The sequence below is a fragment of the Cervus elaphus genome, chromosome 23 (genome assembly GCF_910594005.1).
Source record: "Cervus elaphus chromosome 23, mCerEla1.1, whole genome shotgun sequence".
Classification (NCBI taxonomy): Eukaryota; Metazoa; Chordata; class Mammalia; order Artiodactyla; family Cervidae; genus Cervus; species Cervus elaphus.
This window is the reverse complement of record NC_057837.1, coordinates 63,510,991-63,535,634: the sequence shown is the minus strand read 5'-3', so window position 1 is coordinate 63,535,634 and position 24,644 is coordinate 63,510,991. Positions and strand designations below refer to the sequence as shown.

The following is a 24,644-nucleotide window of genomic DNA, read 5'->3' as shown; positions in this document are numbered from 1 at the left end:
ACCAGCTTGAACATCTGGAAGTTCATGGTTCACGTATTGCTGAAGCCTGGCTTGGAGAATTTTGAGCATTACTTTACTAGCGTGTGAGATGAGTGCAACTGTGCAGTAGTTTGAGCATTCTTTGGGATTGCCTTTCTTAGGGATTGGAATGAAAACGGACCTTTTTCAGTCCTGTGGCCACTGCTGAATTTTCCAAATTTTCTGGCATATTGAGTGCAGCACTTTCACAGCATCATCTTTCAGGATTTGAAATAGCTCAACTGGAATTCCATTACATCCACTAGCTTTGTTCGTAGTAATGCTTTCTAAGCTGGAAGAGGCACAAGCTGTAATCAGGATTGCCAGGAGAAATATCAATAACCTCAGATATGCAGATGACACCACCCTTATGGCAGAAAGTGAAGGTGAACTAAAAAGCCTCTTGATGAAAGTGAAAGAGGAGAGTGAAAAAGCTGGCTTAAAGCTTAACATTCAGAAAACTAAGATCATGGCATCTGGTCCCATCACTTCATGGGAAATAGATGGGGAGACAGTGGAAACAGTGTCAGACTTTATTTTTTTGGGCTCCAAAATCACTGCAGATAGTGACTGCAGCCATGAAATTAAAAGGCGCTTACTCCTTGGAAGGAAAGTTATGACCAACCTAGACAGCATATTGAAAAGCAGAGACATTACTTTGTCAACAAAGGTCCATTTGGTCAAGGCTGTGGTTTTTCCAGTGGTTGTGTATGGATGTGAGAGTTGGACTATAAAGAAAGCTGAGCGCCGAAAAATTGATGCTTTTGAACTATGGTGTTGGAGAAGACTCTTGAGAGTCCCTTGGACTGCAAGGAGATCCAACCAGTCCATCCTAAAGGAGATCAGTCCTGGGTGTTCACTGGAAGAACTGATGCTGAAGCTGAAACTCCAGTACTTTGGCCACCTCATGCGAAGAGTTGACTCATTGGAAGAAGCCCTGATGCTGGGAGGGACTGGGGGCAGGAGAAGGGGACGACAGAAGATGAGTTGGTTGGATGGTGTCACCAGCTCGATGGACATGGGTTTGAGTAAACTCCGGGAGTTGGTGATGGACAAGGAGGCCTGGCGTGCTGCGATTCATGGGGTCCCAAAGAGTCAGGCACGACTGAGCGACTGAACTGAACTGAACTGACTGAATGCGACCCTAAGGGCACCAGAACCTTGTCTCTGGGATATTGTCACTTCTGCCTTGAGTGAACCTTCCTTGCAAATGGTGATTGGAACAACTGATAGGGGAGAGAGCTGGGACTTGATTAGCCTTCTACAGTAGTTTGTGTGAACTGTTGTGTGCTTGCTTGCTAATGGATATTTGTTTAATAAATGTTGCTAAGTGTGCCAGAATCTAGGCTGAAACTTGCTTTCTTTGTGGTGAGATCCTAGAGGAGGAGCTAACCCTTACACACCTGAAACTTTTCAAGGCAGCTCTCAAGAACCTATGAGTAATAACCAAAATGGCCACTGAATTGCATGCTTGAAGTAGTTAAATGTGTAGCACCATATGTTTAAGGTATACAGTACAGAGATTGAATTGCATACATCATGAAATGATTACCATAATACGTTCAGTAAACATCATCATCTCATACAGATACAAAAGAAAAAAAATTTTTCCCTTGTGATGAGAACTTTTAGGATTTACTCCCTTAACAACTTATACAACATCCAGCAGTGTTAATTATATTTATCAAGTTGTACATTACATCCCTAGGACTTATTATCTTATCTTATAACTGGAAGTTTGTACCTTTTGATTATCTTCATCCAGTTCTCCCTTCCCTATTCCCCACTCTGGTGACCACAAATCTGATCTCTTTTGCTATGAGTTTGTTTTTTTTGTTTGTTTTTGAAGTACAATTAACCTACAACACTATGTTAGTCTCTGGCCCACAGCATAGTGACTCGATATTTCTATACATTACAAAATGATTACCATGGCTGTTTGTATGTTAGTTGTATACCCTGTTAACTTCACTGAATTATCTTATTGTTTGTTATTTTTATCATGACTAGTTGTTGCATGTATCTAGATACTGATCTTAGTTATTTAAGCTGTTTGTGATACACTATCAATAGCTTTCCTTATTTTAACTAACCTTAAATTTTTGTAACAAACCCAGCCTAGTCATAATACAACGTTATGGTAATCGTTTTCATGTGTTGCTGAATTAGACAGTATTTCACTTAGCATTTTTGCTTTTGTGTTGGTAGTTAATTTTAGTAGCAAGGTTATATTTGCTGTGAAAGTGTTAATGTAAGATTACACCTGCCTCTTGAATGTTGGTAGAATTTTCCCGTAAAACTGGCTTGACCTGCTCTTTTTTTTCTAATGGGAAAACATTTCATTGCTAATTCATTTTCTTAAATGGTTATAGGACCATTCAAATATTAAATTTCTTCTTGAATTGTTTTTTTTTCCCCCAATTTTTTATTTCATGCTTTTAGGAAGTTTGTAAGGCAGTGTAATAAAGACCCTTTATTTTTTAATTCTCTAGTTACCATTTGTATAACTCTTTGTAGATGTATAGATTTCTTTTCCTTTTGTTTTTTTTCCCCTGATCTGTTTGCAGGGAAGTTACAAACAAGAAATATCAGTCCTAAATACTCAGTCACTAACTAACTCTTAAGAACTAGAGCATTCTTCTATGTAATTATAGTACTATCAGCACACCCAAGATTAGCTTTCAAAGACTAATATTATCTAATGTATACATTCAAATGCCCTAGTTTATTCATGAGTTACAGCATTTTGGGGAAGTGGGGTTCAAGGTCTAGTCAAGGGTCATTGTCATTTCCTTTATCTCTACCTTTTTTTTTTTTTTAAATAACACCAGCATTAAAAAAAAAAAAATAACACCAGCATTTTAAGTGAACCATTTGAATTACTTATATTTCCATAGACTGTGTCTATTTTGCCTGTTTTTAAATACATTGGCATATTTCTAAGAGCTGACTTTTGGCTTCTTGAGTCCTTAGATATTTCCACTTTGGCTTCAGACAAATGCAGGAAAGTGGATATCACAATATATCAAGTTACATGAATTTTTTGGTTTTCCAGTATATAATAAAAGTTATGTTTATGCTATCTGTAGTCTATTAAAAGTACAATAGCATTATATCTAAAAACATGTACATACCTTAATTTAAAAATATTTCATTGAGATTTCCCTGGCAGTCCAGTGGTTAAGATTGCATGCTTCCATTGCAGAGGGCCCAAGTTTGATCCCTGGTCAGGAAACTAAGATCCCACAGGCTGCGGCATGGGCCAAAAAAAGAAATCTTTATTGCTAAAATATGCAAACCATCATCTGAGCCTTCAGTGAATCAGTCTTTTTCCTGTGTAAGGTGTTGATGGCTGCAGACTGATCAGGGTTATAGTTGCTGAAGCTGGAGGTGAATTGACAGTTTCTTAAAACGAGACAACGAATGAAGTTTGCCAGCAAACACCAGTTAACTAGGACTTTCAGAAGCAGTTACTCTGTAGCATGCAATGTTGTTTGATAACGTTTTATCCACAGTAGAACTTCTTTCAAAATAGGAGTCAGTTCTCTCAAACCTTGCTACTGCTTTATCAACTAAGTTTATATAGCATTCTAAGTCTTTATTGTCATTTTAGTACGCTTCACGGCATCTTCACCAGGAGTAGATTCAGTCTCAAGAAACCATTTTCTTTGCTCATCCATGAGAAACAACTCCTCATCTGATCAAGTTTTATCATGAGATTGCAGCAGTTCAGTCCCATCTTCAGGCTCCGCTTCTAGTTGTCTTGCTGTTTCTACCACCTCTGCAGTTACTTTCTCTACTGAAGACCTGAAGGCCTCTAAGTCCTCTATGAGGGTTGGAGTCAGCTTCTTCCAGACTTCTATCAATTTTGATATTTTGACCTCCCCATGAATCTTGAATATTCTTACTGATCTAGAATCCTTTCCAGGTGGTTTTCAATTCACTTTGCCCAGATCCAAAAGAGAAGTCACTATCTGTGGCAGCTATAGACTTCCAATTTTTTTTTTTTTTTAAGTAATTTTATTTACTTATTTTGATTTTTGGCTTTGCTGGGTCTTCATTGCTTTGTGGATTTTTCTCTAGTTGCAGCTAGCAGATCTCTCTCTAATTGCGGTGCTCAGGCTTCTTTTTTGCGGTGACTTATCTTCTCCTCTCTTCACCTAGAGCCTGCAGAGCACAGGCTCTAGGTGCATAGGCTTCAGTAGTTGCAGCTCCTGGGCTCTAGAGTACAGGCTCAGTGGTTGTGGCACATGGGATTAGTTGTTTCATGGCATGTGGCATCTTCCTGTACCAGGGATTGAACCCATGTGTCTCCTGCATTGGCAGGCAGATTCTTTGCCACTGAGTCACCAGGGAAGCCCCCGAAATGTATTTCTTATATAATAAGATTTGAAAGTTGAAATGACTCCTTGATCCATGGGATGCAAAATGGATATGTGGTGAAAGTGAAAGTCACTCAGTCATGTCCAGCTCTTTGCAACCCCATGGACTATACGGTCCAAGGAATTCTCCAGGACAGAATACAGGAGTGGGTGGGTAGCCATTCCCTTCTCCAGGGGATCTTCCCAACCCAGGTCTCCTGCATTGCAGGCAGATTCTTTACCAGCTGAGCCACCAGGGAAGCCCAAGGATCATGGAGTGAGTGGCCTATCCCTTCTCCAGTGGATCTTCCCGACCCAGGAATCGAACCGGGATCTCCTGCATTGCAAGTGGATTCTTTATCAACTACCAGGAAAGCCCCATGCATGTGTGTTAAGCAGGCTTGAAAAGAACATTAATCTCATTGTTCATCTCTATCAGAGCTGTTGGATGACCAGGTGCATTGTCAATGAGCAGTAATGTTTTGAAAGGAAACCTTTTTTTTTTTTTCTGAGCAGTAGGTCTCAACAATAGACTTAAAATATTCAGTAAACCATATTGTAAAGAGATGTGCTGTCATCCAGTCTTTGTGTTTCCATTTGTAGAAAGAGTGTTTGCAAAGTCAATTTAGAATCATTTTTAAGGGCCCTAGGATTTGAGGAATGGTAGATGAACATTGGCTTCAACTTAAGTCACCAGCTGCATTAGCCCCTTATAAGAGAACTGGCCTGATCTTTGAAGCTTTGGAGCTAGGCATTGACTTCTCCTCTCTAACTGTGAATGTCCTAGATGGCGTCTTCCTGCAGTGTAAGTCTGTTTCGTCTACATTAAAAATCTGTTGTTCAGTGTAGCCACCTTCATTAATTCTCTTAGGTAGATCTTCTGGATGACTTGTTGGAGCTTCTACATCAACACTTGTGGCTTCACCTTGCACTTCTGTTACAGAGATGGACTTCTCTCCTTAAACTTCATGAGCCAATCTCTGCTAGCTTCAAACTTTTCTTCTACAGGTTTGTCTCCTCTCTTAGCCTTCATAGGATTAAAGAGAGTTGGGCCTTGCTCTGGTTGATGCTTTGGCTTAAGGCATTGTTGTGGCTGGTCTGCACATCAGCAGTAAGGCTGTTTTGCATTCTTATCATTTATGAATTCACTGGAGTAGTGCTTTTCATTCCTTTCAAGAACTTTACCTTTGAATACACAGCTCGGCTAACTGTTCGGTGCAAGAGGCCTAGCTTCACCCTATCCCAGCTTTTGATGTGCCTTCCTTAATTATTTGTACCTTTTGATTGTGGCTCAGCTGGTAAAGAATCCGCCTGCAGTGCTGGAGACCTGGGATCGATCCCTGGGTTGGGACGATTCCATGGAGAAGGGAAAGGCTACCCACTTCAGTATTCTGGCCTAGAGAATTCCATGGACTGTACAGTCCATGGATCGCAAAGAGTCGGACACAACTGAGCGACTTTCACTTTTGATTTTAAGTAAGAAATGTGCAATACTTTCTTTGACTTGAACACTTAGAGGCCGTCGTAGGGTTATTAGTTGGCTTAATTTTGGTATTATTTATGTCTCGGGAATAGGGAGGCCTGAGAAGAGGGAGAGAAATGGGAACAGTTGGTGAGCAGAGCAATCAGAATACACATAACATTTATGTGAGCGGAGCAATCAGAATACACACAACAGTTATAAGTTAAGTTCGCTTCTTGTGTGGGTGTGTTCACCTAGACGTTACAATAGTAACATCAAAGACCCCTGATCACAGGTCTCCATAACAAACATAATAATGATGAAAAAGTTTGAAATGTTGCAAGAATTGCTGAATGTGACACAGAGACACAAATGCTTTTGGATAAATAGTGCCCATAGGGTTGCCACAGACCTTTAGTTTGTGATAAATAGTGTCTGTGAAATCTATGAAGTGAAGTACGCCAAAGCGCAATAAAAAAAAATGAAGTAAAAAAAAAAATTAAGTATGCCTGTGTCATAACTTTGTTTTCTGTTTCCACAGATTCTACTCTTACCTTTATTATTTCTTTCCTTCTTTTGAAGTTTATTCTGTTCTTTTTCTAAAATCTTAAAATGGATGTTTATTTATTTTCAGCCTTGTATTCAAATATAAGTTTATATGGGGATTTCCCTGGTGGTCCAGTGGCTAGGGCTTCATGCTTCCACTGCAGGGGGGCACAGGTTCAATCCCTGGTCAGAGAACTGAGATCTCATAAGCCACACTGTGCAACCACACACACAAAAAAAGTACTTCCCTCAGAGTACTGTTTTACCTACCTAAGATATTTCATAACCATTAATTTCTAATGTCAAAGCTTTCTATTATCATTCCTTCTTTGACTCCTGAGTTATTTACAAAAGTGTTTAAAATTTTCCTAATGTGTTTTTAGATTATCTTTTTATTAATGATTTTGACCAATTACATTATGGTCAGAGAATGGGGTCTGTATGGTACAGATTCTTTATTTAAAGTTTGTAGATATTGCTTTGTGGCCTGATTAAGGTATGTGGTCTTTGTTTTTTTAAAGTCGTGTCAGGTCTTAGTTGCGGTGTGTGGGCCGTTGGTTGTGTCGTGCAGGGTCTCTCACAGCACATGGACTCTAGTTGTGACTGACAGGCTCCGTAGTTGCAGTGGTTGGGCTTAGATGCTCTGTGGCATGTGGAAGCTTAGCTCCCTGACCAGGGATTGAATACGCATCCCCTGCATTGCAAGGTGGATTCTTTTTTTTTTTTAATCTTTATTGAATTTGTTACAATATTGCTTCTGTTTTATGTTTTGCTTTTTTGTCCACAAGGCATGTGGGATCTTAGTTCCCTGATGAGGGTTCTAACCTGCACCCCCTGCATTGGAAGGCAAAGTCTTAACCACTGGACCACCAGGGAAGTCCCTGCAAGGTGGATTCTTAACCACTGGACCACCAGGGAAGTCCCTGTGGTCAGTTTTTACTAATCCCCCAAAATGTTTTATGGAGAAGGCAGTAGCAACCCACTCCAGTACTCTTGCCTGGAAAATCCCGTGGGCGGAGGAGACTGGTAGGCTGCAGTCCATGGGGTCGCTAAGAGTTGGACACGACTGAGCGACTTCACTTTCACTTTTCACTTTCATGCATTGGAGAAGGAAATGGCAACCCACTCCAGTGTTCTTGCCTGGAGAATCCCAGGGACTGGGGAGCCTGGTGGGCTGCCATCTATGGGGTTGCACAGAGTTGGACGCAACTGAAGTGACTTAGCAGCAGCAGCAGCAAAATGTTTTAAATGAACGTGAATTCTCCAAGCATACTGTTTTATATAAATGTATTTTTTAAATACCTCTTTGTTTGGATCTTTAATATCCATCAGCAATATTTTATAGTTTATTTATTACATATGTTATAGTGTGCATACCTTGTACTTACATTTGTTAATTTTATTTTTAAGTATTTTTTCTCTTTTACACTATAATGAATGGAATTGTCTGCTTAATTTCAATTTTGAATTGCTCATTAAAGTATATAGAAATGCAGCTGATCTGGGTATATTAATCTGTTAGTATGGGATGTTACATTAATTGATTTTTCAGGTGTTAAATCAACTGTGGTGGACATAATCTTAATGTGGCCTCCATGATCTCTACATACTAATGTTAATAACAGCCCCTTTGAGTATGATCAAAACCAGTGACTTGCTTCTGATAAATAGAATACTGTAAATATGACTCAATGTATGGAATTATAAATATGTTTGTTTTGTAAGATCTTATGTGAACAAGTTCATGAAGTGTGCTGTTCATATTTCTATTTCATTATGATTTTTGTCTATTAGATCTACCAGTTATGCACTGATGGTGGATTTGTGTATTTTTCCTCTGTAACTCTGTCCATGTTTGTTCTATATATTTTGAGATTGTGTTATTAGGTACATACAAGTTTCGAACTGTAATATCTTTCTGATGACACTTTTATCATAATAGAACATCTTTATCTCTACAATACTTTTTATGTTAAAGTCTATTTTATCTGGTAACAATAACCAAACTAATTTTCTTTTGGTTAGTGTTTACCTAAGCTCAGAAGGTAAAGAATCTGCCTGCAAGTTGGGAAACCTGGGTTCAATCCCAGGTTCAGGAAGATACCCTGGAGAAGGGAATGGCTACCCACTCCAGTATTCTTGCCTGGAGAATTCCATGGACAGAGGAACCTGGCAGACTACAGTCCATGGGGTTGTAAAGAGTCAGACATGACTGAGTGACTAACATTTTCACTTTACCTAGCATATCTTTTCAGTCCTTAGATTTTTCACCTATTCTGTATCCTGTGTTTTTTTGCTGGAAGGATCTTAAAGTTGACTCACAACTGCTCTTTGTCTTTGAGATCCTTAAGTGTACCATTCTGCCTTCTCTCCTAGCGGCAGTACATACCTGTGAAAGTGAAGAGCAAAGCCTTTTGGATCTTCTCTTGGGAGTATGCCATGATGTATGTGGGAAGTCTAGTGGTAGTCGTTTGCCTCTCCTTCTTCCTTCTCAGTTCCTGGGATTTCATCCCTGCAGTCTATGGCTTCATGTAAGTAATGTCCCCATTAGAAAACTCTGGAAGCTGATTTAGTTTTCACAGCTCCATCTGGTATCAGAGGGAGAACAAGCAGAGGCCACATCTAGAGCAGTGGTCCTCACATTGGTGTGCACCAGAATCACTGCAGGGCTTGAACACCCAGGTTGCTGGGCCCCACCTCCATAGGTTCTGATGAAGTAAGTCTGGGGTAAGTGAAAGGTTGTTGCTGAGCCGTGAAAGACCTCGGGATTCTTGGCCTCCAGAGGAGAGGAATTCAATCCGGGCCAGTGATGAGGCTTGATCGCTCAGAGCTTTTGTGTAATAAAGTTTTATTGAAGTATAAAAGAGATAGAGAAAGCTTCTGACATAGACGTCAGAAGGGGGCAGAAAGAGTGCCCCCCTGCTAGCCTTTAGCAGTATGTTATATACCTAGCAGCAAGCTGTTAATTAGAGAAAGGAGATATCTCAAAACTCAGAGTGGCACCAGGCCCCTCACCCACAACATCCATTTTGAGAAAGCATTGGCAGCAGGTGAGTCATCCTGGGCCATAGAATGATTGGCATGCATCTTGAAGAAAGGCAGGTTTCCAAGTAAATATATAGATTCATTAACATAGATTAGGAGAACAATTTTATGAGTAAAACATACTGGTTTGTCAAGTCGGTTCTGAGTGTTAGACAGAGCCAACTTGAAGACAGAGTCTAGGGTAAATACATAGGTCATTAACATAGCTTAAGAAAAACATTTCCATAAGAAAAATGCATTGGTTAGCTCAAGGTTTGAGAAAAGTTAAGTTCAGGTGGAACCAGGTATCGTCATGGCAACACAGAATTTTAAGAGAAACTTCCTTTTAATTTTGTATAGAGAAGGGAAAAAAAGCTGACACTTGTAGTTTGTTTTCTCCTGCCGCTTAAGAGAAAAATAAAAGCATGTCTGACATTTGCAGCCTATTTCCTCTGTTTGGAGACCCCTGGCCTTCCTGCCTGTTACCCTCTCATTAGGACCCCAGAATTTGCATATCTATATATATAAATTTTCAAGTGGTACGATGCTGCCAATCTGAGGAACACACTTCAAGAACCACTTGTTTGAACTAAGTCAATTAAAGAACACTCTCTGGGAATACCCAAAGCGCTTATCAGCCTCGAACTAGAAGGTTTTGATTCAGTCCCAAACAGGAATGGATGTATTTATTCCTCTATTGCAAAAGGGTCTCCAACAGTTTTAAAATAAAGCCACCTTCTATATGTCAGGGGACTTCCCTGGTGGCTCAGATGGTAAAGAATCCACCTGCAAAGTAGGAGACCTAGGTTTGATCCCTGGATCGGGAAGATCCCCTGGAGAAGAAGAATACCACTCCAATATTCTTGCCTGGAGAATTCCATGGACAGAGGAGGGGTGGGCTGCAGTCCATGGGGTCACAGAGAGTTGGACATGACTGAGTGACTTAACACTTTCCATATGTCAAACTCATGGAGAAGATCAAAATGGGTTTGCAAGATGAATTCTGCAGATGTTTCCAAATATCCTCTCTGTGGTCTGCTGAGGAGGATACAAGCTCAGGCCTGAAGGAACTCACAGCCCAGAGGGACATGGACACTTAACCCCACCAGGGTGGGAAGGGCATCTGTGGCTGGCATCCCTTTGGGATTCTGGGCTGCTTATTTATGTTAAATCCTGGCTGAGCCTGATATAGTGACTTAATAACCTTCAGCTTCTCATGCTCTGCCTCCTATAAGAGTTTGTAATGCCTGACGAAAAACTTTTCCTAGTTTTCTGCTGGTGCACAGATTGTGTTCTTTACCTCATTTCACAGAAAAGGAAATATAGTTACAACAAGAAGCAAAGACTTGCCTGGGTGGAGGCCTTCTTCAGTGAAATCTGATCATGAACCATGGTCTTGTCTGAAAGCTGACCATGAACCATGGCCTCTATCTTCCTTTCCATGCTTCCCTTGTGCTTTTAAAACTGAATTGACATCTGTTTCAACCCCATATGTATATTTTTAATGTTATGTAAGATTTTTAGAACAGCCAGAATTGTAACCAATTTTATCTGATATCACCAGACAAAAAGTTTTCCAGTTAAACCCCATTTCTCCAGCAAGGTCTGGGATCATTGCTAGAACCTGGCAGTGGTTCCTTGGATCCCTGGAAGTCTCACTTCTGTGTGAGGCACTCAGTCTTCTGGCTCCTGCTGTATGCATCTGGAGAAAGAATGGGCAGTAACAGGATCTTTGAGCTTTTCCCCTAGACAAATCCTTAGAATGCTCAAAATAGGTTACAGGAACCTATTTCAAACCCATTCCTCTTTTGCGACAGTGCTAGGTATCCCCTGGTTTTGAGCATACATATCTGGGGTAGGAAAAGAAGGGGCTGGTCTTTTGATTTCGAGCATCAATCCCTGCCTTGTTTCAGATCTCTGATGCATGCCAGAATTTGGCTCAGGTGATCCTTTTTATGGGTTATTTTTATCTGGGTCTCTGCCCCTGTTTTTGTTAATTACCTATATCCGGGGTGCCCAGAGAGCCCCTCACATCCTGATCTCCGTGGAGACAGAGTCTTCCTTGACTGCCCAACAGTGACCCAAACCTTCAGGAGAAAAGCAGGTCAAAGCAGGTTGTTTCTAACTTGGCTCTGTTTTTTCTCTCCCTTTGTTTTCTTCATTCCAGACTTTCTGTTCCAGATCTCACCCCGAACATTGGCCTCTTCTGGTACTTTTTTGCAGAGATGTTTGAGCACTTCAGCCTCTTCTTTGTGTGTGTGTTTCAGATCAACGTCTTCTTCTACACCATCCCCTTAGCTATAAAGCTGAAGTAAGTGGTTGGACCTACTGGGTTTTTGTCCCCAGAGTCATTGGTAGCTTTATAGATGTCCTTCTCACTTGGAGCATCTGCTATTGGGTTTGAGGCATTTATGCCCAGGGAACCTCACCCTGAGTTGCTTCAGTGACTGTACACTGCAGGAGGGTGACACACGAGGTGCCAGCTATAGGGGCAGTGCTTTGGAGCCCCATATGCCCCCTGGCCTCACTTTGGGGTACTTGAACCCACATTGCTGCTGAGCCCAGTCACTGATTTGTGTGTTTGTGTGTGTATATATCACAATTTATTTTATTTTTTCATTTTAAAAAAAATATAGTTTAATTGAAAGATACTTGCTTTATGATATTGTGTTAGTTTCTGCCATACATCAGCATGAATCAGCCATAGATATATATATGTGCCCTCACTATTGAACCTCTCTCCCACCTCCCCAGTCACTGTTTTAGACAAGAGCAGGGTTGAGGTGGGGATGATATCCCTGGAAAAAGAGGATCTTGCTGGGAGCCCTCTAGCTGCGTCCCAGTGATAGTTTGCCCAAAGGGACTCAGGAGGTGTTAGTTGGGGGGCTGGTCACCTGAAGCTCTGACCAACTTCCCTCAAATGGATTGCCTGTGCATACTCTTCTGCAGAGTAAGAGAGCTAACATGTGTTGTCCATCCCACCTTTTTGAGTTATATTCGTGCCTAACCCTTCCAGCAACTCTTGGAGGTAGGCGTTATGTTACTGTCACTTCCGTTTGCTAATCGAGGAAATTGCTATTCAGAGAGGTGAAATGATTTTCCCAGAGTCACACAGCCAGTTAGCAGTGGAGCTGGGGTTACCAGGTTTGTTTGGCTCCAGAATTTATGCTCAGACTTCTACACCTTGCCAAGCTCCTGAGAGAGATCACATACAGTATTAAATAGCTCCCGGAAATGGTTCTGTTATCCTAGCTTCAGAGAGGGGCAAACAGGCACCAATCAGCATAGATACAGCTGGGTGGTCCAGGGAAGTAGAAGGGCTGGATTTAGATTTCAAGAGCTTGAGTTCTTTCCTCTGACCTTCCATTCATTCTCCATGGCCAGTGAACCAAGGCACACAGGTCCCTTTCTGTAAAGCTCAGAGCTGATGTTCCCTTCTTATGACATAGCCTTGGCCTGGCATCTGACAGAAAAAGCCTTCTTTCTTGGCCTGGCAGGCTCCAGAATTCTGGCAGCCTTACTCAGCCAGGCTCTCCAGCTGTCTGTGGTCCATATGTCCTACCCCTGTTCTGGTCAGGCCTGGGTCTAGGCTGAAAGAAGCAGGGAACCCGACGCACCTTTCCTCAAGTCTGTGTAGCCTGTTCTCCAGCACCTTCTATTGTTGGCATATGAAAGGCCACGGATAGGCCACAGATAGCTCCTGGGGACCACCACCATCTTGTGACACCCTCCCCGTACCCCCACCAAGGGCCACAGAGCTGTGGGAATAGAAGGTGTGAAGATACCTGACCTCCCTCTCGGCTGCCCTCCTGTGTCTGGATACAGAGTTCCACTCCAGCCCCTGCAGTGCCAGCTTTGCGAGAACAGGGCCACCAGTCACCGCTCCCCAGGGGCTCTTGCAGGAGGTTCTGGTGTCTGTATTTGTTTTTATATATTTACTTATTTATTATTTTTGGCTCTCCTGGGTCTCTGTTGCTGTACAGGCTTTGTTTTTTTTTTTTTAGGCTTTTCTTTACTTGTGGCGAGCAGGGCCTACACCCCAGTTGCAATGTGCTGGCTTGTCATTGCAGTGGCCTCTCTTGTTGCGGAGCACAGGCTCTAGGCACACGGGCTTCAGTAGTTGTGGCTAGCAGGCCCAGTAGTTGCGGCTCTCTGGCTTTAGAGTGTGGACTCAGTAGTTGGGTCGCACGGGCTTAGGTGCTCCACAGCATGTGGAATCATTTTAGACAAGGGATTGAACCCCTGTCCCCTGTGTTGGCAGGTGGATTCTTTACCACTGAGCCACCAGGGAAATCCTCAATGTTGTGTGGGGTTTTTTTTTTAAGAAAAAAAAAAAAAAACTTTTTATTTGGTATTGGAGTAGAGCCAATTAACAACTTTGCAATAGTTTCAGGTGAACAGCAAAGGGACTCAGCCATACATTCACCATGTTTTTTGGTACCACCTTGTCGCTAGCCTTTTCCTGGGAATGGTGCAGCTGTTACCAGCTACCTAGAAAGCCCAAACCAATGACTCGGATGAGCCTTAGGAAAATGCTCACTGAGATAGTCAGACCCTTGCTAGAGATTACAGGACTGTGTGAGTTTGCAGTCAGAAACTTTGACTCAGAAACTTTTTAGCTGAGTTTCTGAGTCATTTGCCTCCTAGTAGTATTTGGGTGTGTACAAATTTGTCTCCACATCTCAGATTTACATCCATTGAGTGACCTGACCTTTGACCTACAAGGCAAGGATGCCATTAACCTGAAGACACCCTCCTGAGCTGGGCGTTAACCTGAAGACACCCTTCTGGGTCCTGTGCAGAAGCAGGCCATATGCACATTGTTCAGACCTGAGGAGGGTGCACATCTGGCTTCTTCCTGGCAGATTCTCTTCTGTACTCAGTCAGCTCTTGGAGGAGCACTGGAGGCTGAGTTCTGTCTCAGCTTTCCTGATCAGAGCTGTGGTCCTGCTGGGCACTCGGGAGAATAGCACTGGCGGTGCTTAGGTGCTCTGAAGACAAGCCACTCCATGACTTTCGAACTCTCTTATGTTCTCTGAACCTGATTTCCTCATCCACAAAGTACAGCGACAGCGTTGCCTCCTTCCAGATGGGAGGTAGTGAGGAGCATGTGTAAGGATGCAGGAAAAGATGCCTGGCGCAGAACTGAAACAAGTGGAGGCTCAGGAAATGGCAGCCAGTCTTACTAGTTTAAGGTGACTAGAACTCCAGTTCCAGCCCCTCCCTCCCCCATTAAAGTTCGTTTTTATTTATTTGACCGCATTAGGTCTTAGTTGCGGCATGCAAACTCTTAGTTGTGGCTTGTGGGATCTAGTTTCCTGACCAGAGGTCAAACCCAGGCCCCCCACATTGGGAGCACAGAGCCTTCGAACTGGATCACCAGAAAAGCCCCCAGTTCCAGCCCTTAAGAGCAGAAAGCCACATGCAGCTATTTCAGGAAAGGAGCTCATCACAGCTAGAGATCTGTAGTCCCCACTGACCTTGTCGTCAGAGAAAACAAGCATCGGCCAAGAGGTACTTCCTGCCTGGGTCCAATGTCAGGGGCCTCTGGCAAGGGTGCTGCCTAATTACTCTGACAAGCAGTCATTTAAACCTAGTGATAGAGGCCACTGACTTCATTTGTTTTCCTCCTCTGGGCTCCTGGGGGAAGGCCCAGAGCTGCAGGGGGTGGGGGTTGATGGGAAGTGTCTCTGTGGGCTGTCTCTAGTGTGGGCTGGGTTCTTCTCACTACCTGTGGGCATCTTTGGGTCCCTGCAGTTTTTTGCCCTCCTGCTGGGCCTGGCCCTGTGTTTTGTGGGTGGTGGAGCCTGCCCTACGTAAAGTCCCCTAGAGAGTGTATTTGGGTTTCAGGGCTGGGGTGAGGAGACTCTGGGGTGGGCCTGGTCCCTGACTGACCTCCCCACCTCTCTCTCTGCCCTGTCTTGCCCCAGGGAGCACCCTATCTTCTTCATGTTCATCCAGATTGCCATCATCGCCATCTTCAAGTCCTACCCGACGGTGGGGGACGTGGCCCTCTACATGGCCTTCTTCCCCGTGTGGAACCATCTCTACAGATGTGAGTACCCCCACCTTGCACCCTCTGGCACAGGTTTGTGTCACCTCGCCCTGGATGAAAACAGCCGGTGGGGGTGGTTAGGAATGAACAGGCATTTTTTTGGGTACCTGCTGTGCCAGCAGTAACATGAAGCACAATATCTGCCCCTCGGTGCTACACACAAGTGGTAATAATAAAAAAATTACCAGCATTTATTGAGCGCTGACTGTGTACCTGGTCACTGTGGTTCTAAGAATGTTACGTGCATCAGCTCATTTTATCTTCACACTAGACTTTGAGGAAAAGTATCCCCGTTTGCAGATGAGAAAACTAAGGTACAGAAAGATAGAGTTGCTTGTTCAAGGGCACAAGACTGGCAAGTAGAAGGGCTGGCATTGGCATCCAAATGCAGGAGCCTCCAGCCAGCACTGCCCAGTAGGGCTTTCTGTGATGATACACATGCCCTGTATCTGCCCAGTCCAATAGAGTAGCCACGAGTGTGACTGGGGAGCTGAATTTTTAATCTAATTTAAAGAAGCCACACATGGCTAGTGGCTGTCATGCTGGACACTGTGGCTCTGAACCATTCATTGGCTTTGAAACATTTTCCCCGTGCTGTACCATACACGACAAATGGGCAACCATAGACTTCCTGCCTACTTTGAAGACCCATTCAAGCTCTTCCTCTGAAGTCAGCCTAGTGCTGATCTAGTTGTTCTTTCTAGCATTTCCTGCTGTTGCCCTCAGTCAGGCTCTGTGTCCTCTGGGTTCTTTGCACTGTTTGTGGGCTCCCTAAGAGTAGCCTCATGACTCACTCACCTCTGTGTCCCCAGCATCCAGGATTACACCTGATGACACACAGAACAGCATAACAAATGTTCAAATGTTTGTGGATGGTTTTTTTTTTAATAGTTTGTATTGGAGTTTAGTTGATTTATAATGTTGTGTTAGTTTCAGGTATGTAGCAAAGTGGATCAATTATATATATACATACATACACTCCTTTTTTGGATTCTTTTCCCATACAGGCTATTAGAGAGCTCCCTGTGCTATACAATAGGTCTTTATTAGTTATCTATTTTATATATGGTAGTGTTGTGTATATGTCAGTCCCAATCTCTGTGGATGGGATTTTTGGACTTCCCTAATAAAGAAGCAGTGCCAGTGGCCCAGCACCATCTGATTCTCTGAAACGGGAAGGGAGCTGCAGAACTTTCCTTGCACAGCAAGGTGTCAATAAACCTGGGGAGGACAGGCTTCAGAAGAAATGTCTTTGTTGTTGTTTTGGGGCTGCTGAGTATCAACCGGGAAGTGAAACTGACCAGCTGCTAGAAAGAAACCTGTCTATAGGAGTGGGCCTCTGAGCAAAGGTAAACAGGTGAGTGGGCAGGACAAGTAGGGCTGCTCCTCCAGGTGGGGCAGTGACCAGTCGAGCAGATCGGAAGCAGGAAGTAGCATCTTCTGCTCGTGGCATCCTCATTGAGCAGATAAGAATCACCCAGTAGAGGGCTCTCAGAGTCAGCCTGGGGCCCCTTGGCAAGTCCCAAAGGCACAGGACATGTGAACATACCCCAGTTTGTGATGGGGTGAGCCTGGGGAACGTTGGTCCTCTTTCCCCTAAGATGGAGTTGCTCTGGCAATCTCTCCCACAGAGGGTGTCTCCCTCAGGTGAGATCTTTCATCCCATATTGCTAAACAAGAGTCTGGAGCCAGACAGTTGTGAGTCTGAATTCTGGCTTTCCCATTACTAGCAAGTAGTTTAACCTTTCTGAGTCTCCCGTTTTTCCATCTGTCAGAGTATCTTTCAGGGGTGTTTGAGGTCTGAGAAAGAATAAATGTAAATAGCCCCACTGTTATTATTAGTAGTATTAATTACACAGGGAGGTCTCCTGCATAGTTTCATGATCAAAGCTTCAGGCTTGATAACCAGAGTCACTCAGAGTCATTGAAATAAACATATTTTTCAAAACTTGAACTATTTTATGCCCTCTGGGGTGATGAGGCACAAAAAATAAGGATGGGGTTTCCGGAAACCTGGATGAGCTAATAAATGCTGTTGCTGGCTCACTGGGCAAGTTGAGCTTGTCTGAAGGGCCCACAGACAGCGTTGGCTGCCAGGAGCAGCTCCTGCAGCAGAGAACGCTCAGACTTGGCGTGTCTGTTTGGGGCAAGACAGCTATGAGTCATTCTGTTTGTCCAGGGCATCTTCAGCCTGGTCGTGTGGACGTGCGAGTGGAGACTTTGTGAGGTCTTTACACCTAGGCTGAATATACTCAGACTTCTCATGTGTTTAAGAATTCAGTTTAGACGAGAGTTACCAGTGTCAGCATGCCTGCTCGCACATTCACCGTTTTGTTTTCGTGTTCTGCTCAGTGGGGAGGAGAGGCACATGGGCTCTCCCCCCAGTGCAGTCCCAGCATCTGGGACTCTGCGGAGCTTGGGGCCAGGATGAGTCAGACAGACGCACAAGCGCGGTGTTAGGGAACAGCCTGCTGGCAGGGCCTGTGCCAGCCTGCAGTGGTCAAGCTCAAAGAGCCAGTTACCAAAGGGCTGGATTTTGTGTGTGTGTGTGTGTGTGTGTGTCCTTCATTTTTCCTTTTTTTGTATTAACTATTATATACAGATAAAGGAATATTGATTTTAAAATATGCAGTCATTATTAAAAAAATACAATAAATTTCCATGTGCCCAGCACCTAGTTTAAGAAAAGAAACAGCACCATGACCTTTAAAGTCCCTAAATCCCTTCTGTGCCCCTCCCGATGGGACTGGATTCTTCCAGTAGAATTTTATTTCTCAATGCCTGAGACTCAGAGAGGGAAAGTAACTTGCATGAAGTTTCAGTCTGTCAGCAATGGAGCCAGAGATCCGAGGAAGTCACCCAGGGAACTTGGTGGGAAATCTGATTCCATCTGGCCCAGCACAGCGGATGAAGGGTCACCTGGTCACCTCTGACATCTCCGAAACGTTGTGGTGCTGGAACAGGCCGTCCTGTGCCCCAGGTCCCTGGCTCCATCTGCTCTGGCGTATAGCTGGAATCCTCAGGCCAGTCAGCCAGCAAGAGTGAGTAGCAGCTCCGCAGTCCTGCAAAGGTCACCACAGGCCAGAAGCCAGTTGGATGTGGTGACAGTTCCTCAGGACACAAGGAAAGCATCGTCACAGCTTTTTGTGATTGCCCCTAGGAGGTGCGTGTGACCCTGTCTCAGTCTCTGCACTTGGTCACCTCCTTGTCACCGGCTCTAAAATACAGAGTGACTGGAGACACGGAGCAAAGACCCACCTGGACTGCCAGACCACAGGAGTTTTATTTTAGGAATACTGTGTATTCTTTTCAGCAAAATAATTACCCGGAAATCAGAAAGAACCACTGAAGGACTTCCCTAGTGATCCACAAGCTAAGAATCCAGCTTCCAGTGCAAGGGACAGAGGTTTGATCCTTGGTATGAGAACTAGGATCCATATACCTCAGGCCTACTGAGCCCAAGCACCTCAACTAGAGAGAAACCTATTTGCTGCAGTGAAGACCCAATGCAGAAAAATGAATAATTTTTTTAAAAAATTTTAAAAAAACCTCTGAAAATATTAGGAGTGTTTTGTTTTTTAAAGAAAGAACCATTGAGAAAAGTATGTAAATAGTGAAGAAGTGGAGGAATGGTAAATAGACGTGTCCTGGGCTTCCCTTGTGGCTCAGCTGGTAAAGAATCCGCCTGCAAGGCTGGACACCTGGGTTCAATCCCTGTGTTGGGAAGATCCCCTGGAGAAGGGAAAGGCTTCCCACTCCAGTATTCTGGCCTGGAGAATTCTATGGACTGTATAGTCCATGGGATCACAAAGAGTCAGACACAGCTGAGTGACCGTCACTCACTTCATCTCTTTTCTTGAGGTTGTAACTTTGTTTAATAATAACTCTCAGTGTACACATCTTTCTCCCCAGACTTCTGTTTCTGGGAGCAAGACTGAGGCCTCTGAGAGTTCTCAGAGAGGCTTGAGTCAAGGCTTTCACCTCTCAGCTGTGAAAACCCAGAAGTGTGGAAATTTCAGATCAGAAGAGAGCACCTTGCAAGCCCTCCAAGCCAGTGTTTCCAAATCATGGGATTTCAGGGACCATTAGCATTTCAAAAAAATCCTGGTGACAAGAGTTCCCAACTTTTTATTTTACTGAAGGCACGAAAACAGTCAACTATTGGCCATTTGTCCCGATTTTATAAAAGAAAGGACTTTCTAACAACAGCAGCCAGCAGCAAGACACCTGTGATTACTCAATAAAGAATGAAGCTTAAGTTGAAAACCTTCAGCTCTAACAAGATCTCTGAACTACCTTGGCCTGGTTATTCTCACTGTGACACTGACCAGTGAAGTCTCTGCTGCAGACCAGCATGGGCCTCTTATTGGGCAAAGGTCTGCCACTGTGACCCAGTGGTTCACAGCTTTGGCTGCATATTGGAATCACCAGGGATGCTTTTAGAAACCAATATGGATGCCTGGGCCCCACCCCTATGGACTGATTCATGTAGTGTGGGTGGGGCTCCCCAGGTGAGTTCATTTTACAACCGGAATTGAGAACCTTGACTGTAATCCAGTCCCCTTTCCAACGCCTGAACCCCCAGTATAGCATTTCAGCCAAGTCGTTGTACAGCTGAGATAAGAGGCCTTAAGGTTCAGGAGTTTCCCCATCTCTTAAATATCTCTGAACTCTGACTTTGGAGAAGGGATTTCCTGAAGGTCAGGATCAGAGAGGGGAGGGGAACCTCTATTGACTGAGTGCCTGCTGAGAATCAGACCTAAGCTTTTATTAATTGCTCAGTTTTTTTTTTAAGGTAGTCTTCTAATTAATTAATTTTAAATGATATTATTTTATTTAAAAATACAATAAAATAAAGAAACAAATATATATATATATATATATATATATATTAGTATATATAATCCTACTGTCAGACATCCCCTGTTGAATTAAGAAGAGGGAAAAAAAGTCACAATGGTAGGTCAGTGGCCCCCAACCTTTTTGGCGCTAGGGACTGGTTTCATGGAAGACAAGTTTTCCATAGATGGGGTGGGGAGAGATGGTTTGGTTTATATAATATAATATAGAATATATATTATAAATATATATATATTCTATATGTAATATAGAATATATAAATTACATATTATATAAATATATGTTATATATAATTTCCATAGATGGGGTGGGGAGAGATGGTTTGGGTTATATAATATAGAATATATATATTATAAATATATATAATATATAAATATATATAGAATATATAAAATATATATTTTATATGTAATATAGAATATATAAATTATGTATTATATAAATATGTTATATATAATTATATATTGTATATAATAATGCATTACATTATTGTGCACTTCATTTCTATTATATCAGCTCCACCTCAGCTTATCAGGCATTAGATCCCAGAGTCTGGAGACCCCTGTGTTAGGCAGAAAAACGCCCCCTCCTTGCTCCCGACAAATGTCACCTCATCATCCCCAGAACCTGTGACTAGATCACCTTACATGACAGATGGCCTTCAGATGGGGAGAGTATCCTAAATTATCCAGGTGGGCCCAGTGTAATCACAAGTGCCCTTAAGAGCATAAGTAGAGGCAGGAGGGTTCATGGGCAGTCTCTACGTACCACTCAGCTTTGCTGTGAATCTAAAACTGCTCTAAAAACTAAAGTCTGTTAAATGTGCTCACTTCGGCAGCACATATATTAAAAACTAAAGTCCGTTAAAAAAAAAAGTGGAAGAGGGAGGCAGAAGAGGAGGCCATAATGATACGACATGAGAAGGACTCAATCCGACATTGCTGGTTGAAGATGGGAGTCCTGAGCCAGAAGTGCCGGCAGCCTCCCGGTGCTGCAAAGGCCAGCAAGTGGATTCTCCCCTAGAGCCACCAGAGCCTGTGGACTTCCGTCCTTCCAGACTGTAAGACAATGCATTATATTGTTTAAGCCACTAAGTTTGTGATCATTTGTTACCATGGCAATAGAAAACACACAGTAATACATCCTTGCTAGCTTTTCCACAACTTGTTTAATTCATGGAACACTCCATGAAGTAGGCATTTTAGCCCTATTTTAGAGATGGGGAAGCTGAAATTCTGAGAAACTTGCTGGAAGAGCAAGAATTTTTTTTTTAAGTTATTTATTTGGCTTCATCAGGTCTCACTGTCGCTTGCCAGATCTTCATGCAGTGCATGGGGGGCTTCTAAAAGTAGTGCGAGGGCTTGGTTGCTCTGTGGCATGTGGGATCCTAGTTCCCTAGCCGTGGAGTGAATCCGAATTCCCTGTATTGCAGGGCATATTCTTAACCACTGGACCACCAGGAAAGTCCCTAGGAATTTTAACCAAGGTCTCTCTGAGGTCTGTGCCCCACTATCAGGCTGCCTTTCCCCCAGTGGAACTCTGCCTGCCGGCCTGCCCACAGACCACTCTGTGTAGCCGGTCCTCCCAGGGGCTTCGGGGGAGCTTCTCCCTGGTGAGATTCTGCGTTCCCTCAGGGAGTGGGGGAATCATGGTAAAGAGGGAGGGTAGAAAAAAGAGATCATCTAAGGAAGAGTGAGGGACATTTGAAAAGCAAGGCAGGAGACCTAAGATATGGACTGCGGAGAATGGAAAATGTGTTTCCTAAGACCTGAGCTGTGGCACCCTAGAGACACTGAGGAGTTCGTGCTGCCATTCGTGTCTATGATCCACAGAGGTCAGAAAGCACCCTGCTTGGGGCCAGAAGAGGAGTTACTCATGGACACCCTGGGATTGGGGGTTTAAGGGCAGTGTCTTGCTGAAGTTCCCCCGCCCCTTGCAGTGCCCAGAGGCATTCACGGCATTACTGACTGTAGCCAGCTGAGCCCAGAGTCGGAGGTAGAGTCCAAGTCTAGTACCTCCCACCAGCTTTGGGTGGAAGGAGCCATTGCCAAGGGTCTGAGGTTGCGTCTTGTGTGCGCATCTGAGTGTGTGTGTGTTGGGGTGGGGAAGCAGAGGCGTTCTGACTTTGAGCTCCACCAAGCTTTTCCTGGGCCTCTCTGTGCTGCGGGGCCATCACCGCAAGGGACCCAGAGAGAGTCAGCACCAGGCTAACAGTAACCATGTGTCTTTGTAGTCCTGCTAATGGTGACCATCTTCTTTGCAGTTCTGCGAAACATATTTGTCCTCGCCTGCATCATCATCATCTGCTCCCTGCTCTTCCCTGTCCTGTGGCATCTCTGGATTTATGCAGGAAGTGCCAACTCCAACTTCTTTTATGCCATCACACTGACCTTCAACATTGGGCAGGTAAGAGTCAAGGACAGCCCAGTGACAGGGATTCATTTAGCAGCCTCAAACTTTCCACCTGGGCCCTGGGTTCTGCCAGCAGGTGTTTGGACGTGAATGAGGGGCACTTCTTCCCCTCAAGTAGCTTGAGGGTCTGTAGAGAAGGTAGGGCAGTAAGAGCGGTGGGGGAAACTGAACTTGGCTAACGTATATTGCATTGAATTCTCGCAGCAAGCCTGTGAGACTGTGATCCCTACTTTACAAATGGGAACCAAGGCTCACAGAGGTTGTCGATTGCCCAGGGTCATTGGAGGAGCCAAGAACCAAGTTTGGGGAAGGCTTGGTGTATTGCTGATCCTGCTCACAGCACCAGTTGTCTCGCTGTATCTCACTGTGTGCACTATTCGTTGAACCCAGGGTAGGCAAGGCACAAGCTAAGAGGCTGGAAGAGGATGCAAGGAGCTGTAGGAACTGCAGACACATTTATTCTCTTCTGGCTGGTGCAGAAGATGCAGCAGCAGCCATAACATCACATAACCCAGTGGCTTTCCAGGTGGAGCTTATATGTACTTACAGAACAGAAGTAGCCTATGGCCACACGAGTACCTCGTGATGCACATGAGCAGGGCTCTAAGTGATCTCAGCTGTTACATCATTATTTACAAAACGTGGGGCAAGAGCGAGAGACCGTGAGGTGAGAGAGCCTGACCACAGCATCTTGGCTAGTTTGCTTCTTCCCCTACACTCTGCTTTCCATGACTTCCTGGACTGCGGCCCCCAGAGTGAGAGCAGTTTGTGAGAGTGGGGAGGGGAGACTTTGTGGACTTTGGAGCAGCGGGAGCAAAGGCAGAGTCCTTAGGAGAGAAGTAATTTAGCCAGAGAGGAGGCCGAGAGGCATCCCAGAATGAGAAAGACCAGCATGGAACTCCGACCTTCCTCCAAGCTGGGGACAGCCTCTCCCTTGGGGCCATGGAGCGGTGGTTCTCTGCATCAGAATCATTGCAGGAAGCTTGTTAAAAAATGCAGATTCCTTGTTAAGGTGTTTTTAAGTCCTGTGGTTATGTTACAGCTGTCACAGTTACATAGCTTTGATTTTTTTTTAAAGCAGATTCCCTGATCCCAACTCCCAGAGGTATTGATTGGATTTTTTTTTTTTTAATCTTTATTTGGCGGCACTGAGATCTTTAGTTGTGGCACTCGGGATCTAGTTCCCTGATCAGGGATCAAACCTAGGCCCCTTGCATTGGAGTCTTAGCCACCGGACCTCGAGGGAAGTCCTTGGATTTTGTATTTTTAACAAGTTCTCCAACGATTCTGTTGCAGGTTGTCTAGCACACTTCTCTGAGGGCCCCTCGTTCACCATGCTGTGTTCCCCCAGGTCAGCTGTTTCCTAATTGTCAAGGTCTTACGAGAATCACTTGTGCTGTTCACCATTTCAATTGCCATTGGCACAGCCTCGCATTTCCTGTGCATAATGGACTAATGGGAAGCACAGCTCGCTAGAGAGACCAGTGATGCCAGTGAATAATCCCCACGGAGACTTTTTGCCTCCAAGGTTAGCTTCTGGGAAAGAAGAAGGGAGTTAGGGCTCTTGCAATGAGTGATGGGTCTGGTATTTCCTGCATGGACGTTTTTGGACAACTTATGTCCAGCCTGGCTATTTATCTTAGCTTGTGCACAGCAGGAAGAGAGATGGAGAGCTCTGTAGACTGGATGGGAGCAAGCCAGGGGATCTGTTCTGCCTGTCACACAGACAGGTTACTGGTGGTGGATACTCAGCACCTCCTGCCTCTGTCCATGCAAGCAGAAATCTGCAGGCTGCAAACTTCTTAAAGTACCTTGAAGAAATCCAAAAAGTTGTTCTGGCTCATCTGTCTTGCTAAAATCCCCTTCCTTTTCCTTTGAAAGTGATGACTGGCATGGGGCCTGCCCT

The 24,644-nt window shown here is 44.1% G+C and overlaps 1 protein-coding gene across 1 annotated transcript in view; it reads left to right on the top strand.

The window, feature by feature from the left end:
• PIGU (phosphatidylinositol glycan anchor biosynthesis class U) overlaps positions 1 to 24,644 on the top strand; it is a 96,931-nt gene that overhangs the window by 59,182 nt on the left and 13,105 nt on the right. Inside the window, exons 8-11 of the mRNA XM_043883600.1 lie at positions 8,764 to 8,918; positions 11,579 to 11,722; positions 15,342 to 15,466; positions 22,590 to 22,732. Of these exons, the coding sequence (XP_043739535.1) occupies positions 8,764 to 8,918; positions 11,579 to 11,722; positions 15,342 to 15,466; positions 22,590 to 22,732 (567 nt within the window). The remainder of the gene's footprint in view (positions 1 to 8,763; positions 8,919 to 11,578; positions 11,723 to 15,341; positions 15,467 to 22,589; positions 22,733 to 24,644) is intronic.